Here is a 13,591-nt window from a genome sequence, read left to right as displayed (position 1 = left end):
GAGGCGTCACGGTGTAATTATTTTACGTGTAGTTGTTTTTTTCCCTGTGTAATAATGTTCAACATTGCTATCAATACATTTTTCAAAAAATGTCTGTCTGTGCAAAATGGGTTTAAACACATAAACAGCTGTGGGATACTGTTTGTCCGTGATTTGAAGAGCCCAGCGCTGCTCCCGACGCAGGGAAACTAATTTTGCAGGGGAGACCTACCTTAGCACTTGTGCAGGTGAAGCCAAAGGGAAGATATGCTTCACCATATTTTCCTGTCTTTGGCTTGGAAGGAAGTTGATTTGGAAACATATTTGGCGATGCTTCATCTCCTGCTTTGCGTTTATGTGCGAGCCCCGTCAAAAACCTGTCCACAGTGTCCAAGCGCTCTTTTTTTTCTTTTTTCTTTTCATACCGCGCCCCCCCTGCAATGGCTCTGCGCCCCCCCCCCCCCAGGGGGCGGGCCCCACACTTTGGGAACCTCTGCCTTAAGCGATGACAGCAGAAAAGAATTCGAAAACAAGATACATGGTTGTAGTTTGATAGTAAACGACGCCGTTTAAGAGCCGGAAAGCTAAGCTGAAAGATTCAAACTCTCGCATTTGACCTGGTTTACATTCAAGTCTGCTATCTAGCTTGTTATTTAGCCATCTGGAAGGATTGACGCTCCATAGTATTAGCAGCTAGTTACCGCTAGCGAGTCGGTGATGGCGGTGGCGCACAGAGCCTGCTTTGTGGCTGGATTTTTATTCATATTACTTCTGCCTGGGTGCGAAGCAAGAATACACAAGCTTACATTGAAGGTAAGGCGACAAATTATGACAGCGCTAGCTCGGGAGCTAACGGTGTGTTGTTTTCCTCTACTCCCGTCGAGCTTCTTACTAGCCAACTCGTATGTTGTAATTAACTCTAATGACAGAGGACGGTCCAAACATCATATCGCGTTGGGTTTTGTTATGGGCGCACGACAAAAGCTACCGAAGCTTCTTAAATCTGAGTCTTAGGAGACATGTTTACTGACTGAACCACAACAGCTGAGCTCTACTTGTTTGTTCCTACAACCAGAATGAAACTCGCCACACCATCGACCTCAACAACTTTGGCTTCTACGCCAACGGAACTCTGGATGTCCACCTGCATTCACTGCGAGTCCCGGAAACTCTAGTGGACTACAGCAAGTCCCCAGTAAGTCGTGTGTGTGTTTGGTTATATGCGGTGGTTCACTTACCTTTCTTTTCAACAGATGGCATTGTGTTCTTCAAAACGATAGGTTGTATATGAATTAGAGGGAAAAGAAAGAAAGAAAGAAAGAAAGAAAGAAACTAATAATACTACTACTACTACTACTACTACTAATAATAATAATAATAATAATAAACAGGAACAAATTCAAGCTAGAGGTAATGTTGTACCAGGCAGTGCCGTTAGATGTACGGCTTTATATATTAATATGAAATGGCACATCTATTACAAATGGGTCATTCCATTTCGAGTCATCATTTATTTGCATAAAACCTTTAAATCTGAGGCCACATTTGAATACAACTATGTCGAAATGTTCTCCAGCCTCTCCATAAATGTAAATCCACATCTGTAATTCGGGACAGGTGCATCGACAGTTGTTTGACTTTGAATATGAAAAAAATAATAAAAACAACTAGCAGTCCTGTAAAGACCCATTAAACCTATCATATGTGCTCAAACTAAAATGAAAGTTGAATGAAAAGAACATTTTCTTCATCTTTGTCACTAAGAATTTCACGTTAAAAAGTATTCCACGTGTTTTGTTTTGCATTATTGTAAAATACAACTATATATCATTGAGAAATGAGGACTAGTTGTCTGTTGCAATGTGATTTTATTTTTTTTAATTGCGTGTCTCAAATATGGCTCTCTACTTGACCAATGCAATGTTGTTGTTGTTTTCATATTTAACTAGCAATACAGAGTGGTTGTTGTTGTTGTTGTTTTTATTTATCTATCCTAAATTACAGATCGTGGTTAATTTTCATGATAAAAATTACCAGTGACTATCTCAAGCTTTTATCTTTAATAGTTTTTGTCATATTCATGTTCAAACATTAGACTGTATACCTGTACAATGGCCACTTATTTTTCTTGAGCACAAATTCACTAAGGTTGGTGTAACTTGCTCAATTTCTTACTGACACTTAATCCAAGCAGAAGACCCAAATAAAGAACAAATTCACTGGTTTTCACTCAAAATATGCCTTTTGGACAGAGACTCAAAATTAATGCATGATTGGAAATGAAGGCTCTGAGTTACTTTACCTGTGGAATTTTTCAGTTTTTGTTAATAATTGTACAGCCTCTTGGATTTTAATAAACGGGTTCACTGTAGCAGATCCATAATCAAACCCACAGTCGCTGTCCATTTGGTGTAAATGGACAGCAAATTATAATCATCAACAGATTTTTATTGTTTTTTTTAACACTGAGGCTTTGAAGGAAAAAAAAATGTAACTATATGTTTGTTAACTGCTTTTTAAAGAATTAATATCCTGACTGGATTAGGCTGCAGACAGAGTTAATGAAGTATTTTGGCCCAGCTAACATATTTGTGTTGTTAGAGTTTGTGGTTTCTCTATGTAATGTGGCAATATCTTCTTCTATTTCTGTATATTTTATACAGTGTGTAAAGTGTTTGTTAGGTTTACCCAAAAGGGTAATCTGGATGTAGTGTTTTCACTGGGAGAACTGTTTCGTCACTCATCCAAGTGACTTCTTCAGTGTCAGCTGACTCCAGGTTTCCCAACTTTATAAACAGTACATTTGCACAATGACTGAAACTAGCACCACTGATGAAGGTCAAAGATCAGTGGTTATGATAATTTGCATATTAATTATCATGAAACTGACCTCACAGCCCAGAAAATCTTTTTAGCAAAGATTTTTATTTTTCTTGGTACAGAAGCAAAAATAATGAATAGAAACAAAATAAACAGACAACAAAATTGGTCTCAGAATCAGTTATCATTTAAAACAAAAGGATTCAATCTGACCTTTTTTCAAATTTTATTTATTTATTTTGCAAGTGGCACATTCTCAGGAAAATCTGCAGATTTTACCTAATAGTTTGAACAAGGATGATGAAACTGATGCAGCACTACGGAATTCCGCAGAAGCTCATCAACATCATCCAACAGCTTTATGAAGACTCGTCCTGCCAGATCATCCACAATGGAAAACTGACCAACCCCTTTGCAGTGAAAACCGGAGTGAGGCAAGGCTGCATGCTGTCACCGACAATCTTCCTGATCGTCATGGACTGGATCATGAGAAGAACCACAGAGGGCAGCAACACCGGTATCCAGTGGACCCTCACCAAATAGCTGGAGGACCTGGATTTTGCAGACGACATCAGCCTTCTGTCCCATAAGCAGCAACTTGCACAGTCCAAGCTTACCCGGCTCGCTGAGGAGGCAGAAAAGATCAGCCTGAAGATCAACGTCAGAAAAACGAAGGTGATGCGGTTGAACAACCGACAAGAACATCCACTGCAGCTACAGGGAGAAGACTTGGTGGAAACCAACCGCTTCGTCTACCTAGGAAGCATAGTCAACAGTGATGGTGGCGCAGATGAAGACGTTAGGAGCCGGATCAACAAAGCAAGGCTTGAATTCAACACCCTGCGACCCATCTGGAACTCCAAAGCCTTATCTCAGCGCAGCAAGATCTGCACCTTCAACAGCAATGTGAAAGCAGTCCTTCTGTATGGGTCCGAGACGTGGCGGGTGACCAAGACCACTACCAGCAAGATACAGATTTTCATCAACAAGTGCTTGCGACACATCCTCAACATCAGATGGCCTGAGAAGATCTCAAACACACACTGGAAGAGAACCAGCCAGAACCCGGTCGGTCAAGACATCAAGAAGAGAAAATGGGGCTGGATAGGCCACACACTTCGAAAACCACTCGACAACGTCGCAAGGCAAGCACTGGACTGGAACCCACAAGGGAAAAGGAAAGTGGGGAGACCCAAACAGACGTGGAGAAGATCTGTCGAGAGCGAAGTGAAGGCCGCTGGAATGACGTGGACCCAGCTGAAGAGAGCAGCCCAGAACAGAGTCCGTTGGCGTGGTGTTGTTGCGGACCTATGCTCCCCCAGGAGTCAACAGGAAAATTGATTTTTGAACAAGGATGGGTAAGTAGTGTTGTAACTGTTTGTATACATGCTCATACTGGCTAATGGAGATCAGGGGTTTTTTTGTTTGTTTGTTTGTTTGCTTTTTTTTTTTTTTTTTTTTTTTTTTTTTTTCTTTCTTCCCCAATAATTCATCTGACTAAAGGACTGATGAGCTAAAACAAAAATGAATGAATCCATCCAGTTATTCACATTTCATTAGAATGGCAACTTCTCCTACAGTATTGATCAGGATTTAATCAAACCATCACGCAACGATCATCTAATGGGTCTTCACCTAAATTACTCAACTGCAAGGTCTCAACAAAATGTGCTGTTTTGTGGCGAACAGCCTGTTAATTGTGACTATTCATGGGTCAGATGAGCTACTACGTCACTGACATGGTTTTTTGTTGTTGTTGTTTTGTTTTGTTTTTTTAACTACAGGGGGAAAAACAACACACATCAACATTACCTTTAATAAGCCTCTGTTTCATAGACAGTTGTTGTTAAACATTCGAGTGCACTGTAAGCAGTGTGACCACTGAGGTAATGTAGTGGAGTGCTTGAAACAACAGTGAGTCAGGCTAACCTGACACAAAAGTCATGAAGCAGCAGCAGTGAGCTCATCAACCTTTGGTCTTGTGCTTGCGATGGTGTCAAGTGTCATGTTTTAAGAGCTGATTTGACAGTAAAAACTTGCAGATCGAGTTGGCGTGATAAAATATATGTGTTATAAAATAAATGGAGGTTTGAATCAGCTGCTTTTAACCCTACTGATTAATCTAATCCCACTTTCTTAAGGTTGGGTTCAGCCTGTCCAGATCGCGTGTTAATGGAGTCTTGTCCTACACAGTAAGTACATCATCATAAATATTTCTGTCAACATTGTACATCATTATTTTCAGACCTTTTAAAATCAGTTGTGCAATCATTCTTACAAGGACAGCCTTTTGTTGAAATGCACTTATGAAACTTTTGTTATTATGAATACAGGTGTTGAGTGTGTGTGTTTGTGTGACGTTTCCCCCTCCAGGCAGAGGAGTCGGAGACATGTCCGCTCACTCTTATAAAGTCGACCGATGATGAGCCTCTCATTCTTTTTCTCATTGATATCAAGAAACAAAGGTGTGGATGTTTCAGCACCAGTATTCAGAAATGTTTGTTATAATGCCGTTGGCAGCTCAATATGTGAAGGCTAACTGTGTAATTTGTGTTTGTGTAGCGTCAATGTGACTGCTATGGGTAAACAAGACAACATACTGATGGCGAAGGAAAAGGTTGAAGCAGATAAAGGTTAGTGTTGGCCACACAAATACCAAAATTTGGATTTTGCTTCCTTCAGTGGTATCATTTATACAAACTAAACTTTGAATTTCTATCCCCCCCCAAAAAATTCTATAATTCTATTTAAAGTGTTCTATTGAAGACTTGTCTTATTGTTTTTGATCAAGAGAAGAGTAACTCAGATGTATTCATTAAGGTTCTTCTGTTTTTGTGATAAAGGAGCAGGTCTTAATAAGTGTTTGTTTATAGTATTTACATAATATGTCAAATGTAAGATAATTTCATATAGTCTCTCATATATTTTACACAGAGTGTAAGGATTTTCATGAATGGTACTTGTAGCTCTTTTCCACTAGTACTTACTCTGCTCGACTCGACTCTGTTTTGGTCATTTTCCATTACAGTCGAGTGTCACTCAATGTGAGTGGGATTTTCATAACAACGTGGCTGAAAGTGCTGTTACGCCATTTATATGTGGCACGAACGCCACAACAATGGCGGGCGTCGAAGCGATTGTGTAGCTACTGTTCAGCGTGTGGCTTTTTGTCAGAGTCTGGGACCACAGTGTTGTTTTTTGTGTAGCTATTTCCCTCATTACTTGGTTTCAAAAATGGCAGTTTTGATTTTTGTGAACAAGACGCTCTCATGACTCAAACACTGGCATCACTGACTGACCAGTCGGTGTTATTCAGTCTGTTAACATCATATTTTCGGATCGCCTCTGATTGCGTGGAACCCCGGCTGAGTAGGCACTAAAAAAAAAGTACCTGGTACCAGGTACTACAAGCCTAAGCTGAGTCAAGTAGGTACTAGTGGAAAGGGGCTTTGCTATTATACTGTCCATTGTTTTCATTAGACTTTGCCTTTGTTTTTGTTTTCTTGATATGAAAGCATCCACCTGTGTATAGTATGCTCGGAATAAACTAAATTTCTATCTTTGTGCCTGGTGCCTGCACTTGTGCTCTGTAGGTCAGAAGAAAGTCAAACGTGCATCAGGAGAACAATCAAAAAATCCGGATAAGCCAACGGTGCTCCCGAAACAAGCGGAAAAACGGAGCGATGACAAGAAATCAGAGCAGATTGCGCAGAACCCAAAAGCTGAAGCCGTTAACGTGCCAGGGACATTCAATGTACGTTTTTCTTGTTTTGTTATTTTGGTCTATTTTTAGTGTGATTTAATCCCCAAATTAATTTCTACTCTGTATTTCATTTTAGCTGAGCAGTCGCAACCAGCTGACTTTAGATTTAGGGGAAATCCACGGCACCTACAACTTCAGTGTAAGAAAATCCTCCTTAGCCAGTATGTTCAGGCATGTTTAAGGGTGGGATTGTCTGTGACAGGAAGTGTTTTCTCTTTCTCTCAACAGTTCCGCATGGTGTTTGGCTCAGAGGCCGAGGGCCTGTACAGCTTGAAGTTCCACTACTGCCAAAACAGGGAGCCGGGAATCGACAGGGCCTACTCATTTGCAGTGAGTTGAGTATTTTTGAGTTTATAAAATGCACACTCAAGTGCGTGTGTCTGCTTACCATGTTGCGTGCATCACAGGTGGAAGTGACAGAGAAGAATCCTGATGGCTACCTCTCTGCAGCGGAAATCCCTCTGTCTCGCCTTTACCTTTATATGGCTGGAGTTTTCTTCACTGCTGCTCTGGTTTGGGTGTACAATCTCATGAAGCACAGGTACACGGGCACAATGAAAAAATAGTGAACCACACTGTTTTGCAGGATCCGGAAAAAAAAAAAAAATTCACTTGCACAGTTTGTGGCAGGGCTACTTGCATAATCTGGGAAGCTCTTGCTACAAAGTGTATGATGTAAGACTACGGTTAGGGCCACTGGCTCATATGACTCCATACTAAAGTGAACACAATTTGTAGTGTTTATTGTTATAATCACTCTAACATCAAGCATGATAATATTTGCTAATTGGCACTAATTAGATCATTAAGCATAGGATCCTGTTGTTCACACCTCAGTGGAAGACTGTGACTCAGTCACTGTTTTACAGTGGTTGTTAAGTAACTTCAAGTATTTCACACTCACTACAAGGACGTTTTAGTTTATAAAGTTAAAAAAACGACTTTGGCTTCTTTGACACATCATACTTTACAACGCAGCCCAAATAGATTTTTTTTAAGAAGATATCTGAAGTATTTGCTCCAATCATGACAGTGAAAGAGCACTAGCTACCACTGGCCTTCCTCTAGATCCCACTAGTGCCCCACAGGACTCTACAGACATGCCCATAGATGCTGCAGCCTTCCCACTAAAGGAACATAAAGCAGGTTTACAGTGAGTGATTTACTAAAACGTGTTGTCCTTTAGCCAACTTGGCAGCTATAGCTCTGACACAGTGTTCTGCTGTGGCTTACTATTGCTCTGGAAGTGTTCATAGCCCAGAAAATACAGAAGAAAGAAAGAAAATTGAGTTACAGAATAAAAAAAATGCGATCCCGTGAACTGCTGGATTTATTAAAGATGGCTGAAATGCGTTCTGTGCTGACATGGCTCGAGCTTAGCTAACAGTTTTGCATTCCAAAAAAACAAACAAAGACGGACTAACAAAACTGAGCTGCTGAGGTCACACAGTATCCTGCCCCAAAGTATTTGCCCAACGTTTTCAATTGCTTGACTAAAATATACATCATAACTAATTATTTGGATGAACCCTAAGCAGTAAGAATAAATGGATTTCCTGCAGCAGTGGTCAACATTCAGTTATATGCAATGTTTAAACATCTCTCTTCTGTGTTTGTTTGCAGTTACAGTGTGTTCAAGATCCACTGGCTGATGGCAGCGCTAGCTTTCACAAAGTCCACGTCACTGGTTTTCCACAGTGTAAGTGCATCACCACCACAGCACAGTCTCAGTTTGAATCCTCTCATAAAAAGAGACTCACTGAATTCTGCCTCTGTCCCCGTCTCTCTCAGATCAACTATTACTTCATCAACACTGAGGGGCATCCTATTGAGGGCTGGGCCGTCATGTATTATATAACACACCTGTAAGCAGAACCTCAGCAGAATCGGCTTCTTAGGTTCCTAGGTTATTTGATTTGTATTACACAAAAAAATATGTTTGTATCCTTCCCAGGCTAAAGGGGGCGCTCCTGTTCATCACACTGGCGCTGATTGGTACCGGCTGGGCTTTCGTGAAATACACCCTGTCCGACAAGGAGAAGAAGATCTTCATGATCGTCATTCCTCTGCAGGTACTGTCTCTCATTCCTCTGCAGGTGAGCACCAAATCAAATGGTGTTTGGGTGATTTTTATGTGTATTTTCTTTGATGGCTCGCCGGTCGTGCTGCAGGTCCTGGCTAACGTCGCCTACATCATCATTGAGTCTACAGAGGAGGGCTCCAGCAAGTACTACGTGTGGAAGGAGATCCTCTTTCTGGTGGACCTTATCTGCTGTGGAGCCATCCTTTTCCCTGTTGTGTGGTCAGTGCGGTATCTGTTGTTGAATTACATTTTAGTCCCAAATTAGTTTTGGTGGCTATTGTTTAAAGTTACTAAGATTTCTGAGATAAGAGGATCAGTATGGGAAAGTGGAGCATGTTTGATAGAGTAGAACGCCCAGAATAATTCAACTTCATGAAAAAAATGGGACGGGACCAAAAGCGTTGCCGTCCAGCCCTGCCTACTCGATGAAACGGTCATGAAAATTTTCAGTTTGAAGTTATAAAACAAGAGACAAGTAGTTTCTTGTAATTAGAAATGAGCTTTGTATTACATGGTGTATGCATGCAAGTTTTCCCCAAATAACAGATTCATTGTGTAACACGTGTCTGTCTTTAAAGGTCAATCCGTCACCTACAAGAGGCTTCAAGCACCAATGGCAATGGTGAGTCCTGCTGCAACTACAGGGCTTTATTAGGTGGAGAGTTTTTGTTCTGTTTAACTTGGTGCATGTTTCTTTCAGATGCCATGTATTTGGAGAAGCTCAAGCTCTTCCGCCATTATTATGTGATGGTAAGAAGGCCAGTATTTTGCTGTTGTTCTGTGACCCTTTATTCACCTGAACAATTGGACCAGTAATAGATTTACCAGTTACACTGAAAACTTGCCTCTGACAATGCTTTTTAGCAAAGCAAAATTAATCCTGAGGAAAAGGAAGATTTCAGTGTGATTGATATTTTTTTTGTTTTTCATGTTTAGCCGTGCAAATTTAAAGTCTGAGTTCTTACTGGAATGTTTTCTGTCATTTTAGATCGTGTGTTACATCTACTTTACAAGGATCATAGCCATTCTGCTCAAGATCACTATGCCTTTCCGGTGGCAGTGGTGCTATGAGGTAAGACGATGACGGTGCAGCTACAGCAGTTGTTTGTCAAACGGCGAGGACGGTCTGTGCTCTCTGAATCAACAATGACTGGCAATACTTGCCTGATGTGAGCTGGTATAAATCTGCCAGCACATTACTTATTTAAAGCCCTTTATTACTTCATTACAGTTGATAAAGAGCACTGTACTCCCCCCTGAGGCCTGATGGGATATTAGTGTAGCTTGAAGAATGTGAAACAGCACATATGTTTAAAAGGCCCTGTGCTACTTATTTGTTTGCAAAGAAATTTTCCGGATGTTGTGGACAGTGTTAAGACACTTTCTCCTGTCTGTTATTAAACGCACTGTTTCTTCTTCAGTTTCTGGTGGAGGTGTCGACTCTCCTCTTCTTTGTGTTGACGGGCTATAAGTTTCGCCCAGCATCCAATAACCCCTACCTCCAGCTTCCCCAGGATAAGGACGACGTCGAGAATGATGAAGTGTAAGCGTGACACATCTGTATGAACCCTCACCTGGCATTTAAATAACTTATCCTGTTACTGAGTTCTTACTCTACCTGATTACTTTATACTTGGAGAAGTTATAGAAAGTAGCACATCTTCAAAGTATGGTTGAAGTAGCCAAATTTCCTTATGAGTCTTTTATTCAGATTTTTTTTTGGTTAACACAAAGTGAAAACACTATGATATAGCATAGCATGTGTGCGGTGTGATCATAAATGAATATTAAAGGAAATTGGTAGAAGAAAACATTACTTTATGAGTAATAGTAGTTGATTTGTTGAGCTGAAACTATTCTAGTGGTGCTGACTGTCTATTTAGTCCCATCACATAAGGAGGAGGCTCGTGTGGGTATTGTGTAGCTAAGCGTTTGTTTTTCTGTGATTTCCATAAGATTTAATAATTACGACTGAACTAAGATGAAGGTTGAGAAAGTGTTTGCCATTAAAAGTGCTGCTGCTCTTCTGTTTGTGTCCAGAGTGACTGAGTCAGGCGCACTCGAGGGTATTTCCAAAGTCAAGAAGACGTCCAACGGACGCGAGCGCCAGAAAGAGTCCACCTTGTGAGCAGGAAGCTGCATCTTTGGGAGTGGCCAACTAAACATCCCCAGGCCAGCTGACAGAAAGGGGTACACACACACACACACACGGACCAAGGCTCCCCACTTCCAGTGACAGCGCTCCTATTGAAACTCTTTACGTGGTTGCAGTGGTTGTGCCCACTGTCTGGCTATGCAAAAAAAAAAACGGACTACCTTATTGGACGCTCTCTGTTTCCCTTAAATGCTCCACCTAAAAACTGAGGGGTTTTTGGGGAGCTACAACCACATGGACGGGTGGAGATATGGAAAGGAGCTCTGATGTTCTGTATGTTTCATTTCTCTCTCTCTCTCTCTCTCCCTCCAAAGATAATTTTTTTTAGACACTTGCTTTTGAGTGTGTTTATAGCAGCTATTTAAAACGGTACTTCTGCGAGCCTCTTAGCTGTAACTATTCCTGTGCTGTGTGTGTGTGTGTGTGTGTGTGTGTGTGTGTGTGTGTGTGAGTGTGTGTGTGAGTGAAAGTGAGACGACACAGGATTTGGCTACCCCCGCCTCCCCACCCCAGTGACAATAGCCCATACTCAGGTAAAAGGCTAATCGGTATATTTCAAATTTAAGCATCCATCTCGTGTTTCCATTGTTCACGGGTCAGAAAAATCCCACTTTATCACCACACAGTACCGTATGTTTTTGTTTTTTTTTCTTTTCCTCTTACATGTATGATTTGTATATTGAAATATATGGTTAACAAGAGGTGTTATATTTCAATATAGATTGACTTATTACTAGAGATGGCACGATACCACTTTTTAATGTCCGATACCGATATCATAAATATGGATATCTGCCGATACTGATATGAATCTGATATAGCCTATTTTGTAATCAATAAAACTGTTTTTTATAAATATCTTGCTGCATTTTGTATAAGTTCAAACTCAAGTTTTAAAAAACAAGAGACTGAAGCTATTCTGTTATACACCCCACCCAGAACATTTCATAGTTCAGCAACACAGATCAATCTAATAAATTTAAACCTACACCATCCTCCCTATTCTGGTATTTTAAAGAGTACTTAGTGGAAATATTAAGCAACCTAACTAATAGGGTTGCAAACTCCCAGCAAAAATATTACACCCCCCGCCCTTAATCGATGTAATCAACTTTAATTTAATGCAAGTGTAAAACAAATGCACAGAAATCAATTGTTTTTCTACAATATTTAAATAGATTCAACATCTTTCTTCAACAGAATTGCAGACTGCACAGATGGTACCTTCCCGAAGGAAAAAGTACTATAGCTTACTAGGGTGTATATTAGACTTTTTAGTTACTATATACAATAATAGATTTCTATACATTTAATCAGATGACCACTTTTGTTGTAAGATTCAGATAATTATTTATTCAAAGTTTTTAAATGACATAACAAAGAAAAATATTTCTTTGTGCCCCCCTTTCCCTGTTAATGCCCTACCTGGCCCCCGACAAAACTTTGCTAGACCCGCCCCTGTACAGTTACCAGCTGTCAGCTACATAGAAAAGGATCCTGGTGTTATTTGTCTCTCAGAAACAGTTCATAACTTCCCTTCAACTCATCCATGTTACCTAAAAGGTAAACCTGTTTCTCCATCACCTGTTCAGCTCTGATGATTCAGTAAGGACATCTCTTGGTTTCATCTACATGTTTCCCTCTCACCACATATCCAAACCGACATCATGACCAGCAGCTTTACAGCTGTGGCTCCAGCAAACATCAGCTGATACTAGAAAGTAATATTAAATACATTCTAACAACAGCTGATCACGCTTAAACGTGCTGCTGTTGTTTATCCGCTGGTTTCCTCTTTGTAGCGTAAAGTGGGCGATAAACAGATAAGAAAGACAGGACTTGCGGCAGAAAAGCCGATCAGCTGATCATTGATCAGTTTCATGTTTGAAGTAATAGTAGGAGAGGAAGGGGGAGTGAATGAGAGAAGTAGATGCAACTGCGCAGAATAACTCCAGCTTTGTGTCTATTTTTACTTACTTACTTACTATTTTTTAATTCTAGCTGAAGTACGGGACAAATCGCTTCCTTTTCACCTCAATATGGAACTCCGATGGCCAGTCAAGCTGTGGCTCAATATATCAGTTGTTAAGCTTAACGTGGAAATACTATGCAAACATTCAGGGATGAACTTACACATTTGCTTTACTTCTCTGGGATAGTTTTCGCCGAGATGAAATGCTGCAGTTAGGAAGCATGTAGCGAGGCTCCAAATGCTCCAACAGACCACCGGCAGGTCTCGCAGACAACAGCCGCTCTATCACGTGACACATACTGCTCCGATGCACTGAGCTGGGTTACGCCAAGTAGTGCGCTTTGTGAGGTGATTTTGTGATACTTCGGATCGGATTACATTTTTTTTATTTCTCTCCGATATCCGATCCAATAATTTAGGTCAGTATCGGACCGATACCGATATCGGATCGGTCCAGAATCAGAATCAGAAAGGGTTTTATTGCCAAATGTTGAGCAGGTTTACAACATTAGGAAATTGCTGCGGTACTTAGTGCGAACATACTGTCATATAATGCTTAAATAGACATAAAAATAAGAATTAAAAGTGCTAAGTAGTTAGATATATACATGAGTGCAGGTGGTGATCAGGTCCAAACATGGAATGATGCAGTGAACACAGTGTAGGGTCACGTGTTAGTGGTGGGAACAGTCATGTGGTTATTGTTCATGAGTCCAACAGCAGAGGGGAAGAAACTGTTCTTATGGCGAGAGGGTCCATGTCTACTTATTACATATTGAAATGTTATATTTCAGTATTATTGTTGATGTTGGAGACTTA

At 40.6% G+C, this 13,591-nt stretch overlaps 1 protein-coding gene across 2 annotated transcripts; it reads left to right on the top strand.

Moving 5' to 3' along the window:
• Positions 1-448: 448 nt before the first annotated feature.
• LOC116327566 (protein GPR108) lies at positions 449-11,656 on the top strand. Of its 2 annotated transcripts, none has more exons than XM_039613731.1 (18): positions 449-792; positions 1,055-1,174; positions 4,941-4,991; positions 5,173-5,264; positions 5,362-5,432; positions 6,393-6,553; positions 6,639-6,701; positions 6,791-6,892; positions 6,970-7,103; positions 8,186-8,261; positions 8,354-8,427; positions 8,517-8,634; positions 8,734-8,864; positions 9,224-9,267; positions 9,346-9,395; positions 9,634-9,717; positions 10,067-10,188; positions 10,686-11,656. In XM_039613731.1, the coding sequence occupies exons 1-18, from the start codon at positions 697-699 to the stop codon at positions 10,771-10,773; spliced, it is 1,677 nt and encodes a 558-aa protein (XP_039469665.1). In that variant the 5' UTR covers positions 449-696; the 3' UTR covers positions 10,774-11,656. The 2 variants fall into 2 exon arrangements, with proteins under 2 accessions (XP_039469665.1, XP_039469664.1); XM_039613730.1 differs by lacking the exon at positions 449-792 and adding an exon at positions 3,046-4,157.
• Positions 11,657-13,591: the final 1,935 nt, after the last annotated feature.

This window comes from Oreochromis aureus, linkage group 6 (assembly GCF_013358895.1).
Source record: "Oreochromis aureus strain Israel breed Guangdong linkage group 6, ZZ_aureus, whole genome shotgun sequence".
Classification (NCBI taxonomy): domain Eukaryota; kingdom Metazoa; phylum Chordata; class Actinopteri; order Cichliformes; family Cichlidae; genus Oreochromis; species Oreochromis aureus.
The sequence above is the reverse complement of the archived record's forward strand: the minus strand, read 5'-3'. Positions and strand labels throughout refer to the sequence as shown.

Excerpts from the sequence above, each read along its gene's own strand:
- LOC116327566 (XM_039613730.1), top strand. The coding sequence starts at position 3,894 with ATGGGGCTGGATAGGCCACACACTTCGAAAACCACTCGACAACGTCGC. Across the intron at positions 5,265-5,361 it reads ATTGATATCAAGAAACAAAG|CGTCAATGTGACTGCTATGG; the intron begins GTGTGGATGTTT and ends GTGTTTGTGTAG. Across the intron at positions 9,268-9,345 it reads TTCAAGCACCAATGGCAATG|ATGCCATGTATTTGGAGAAG; the intron begins GTGAGTCCTGCT and ends TGTTTCTTTCAG.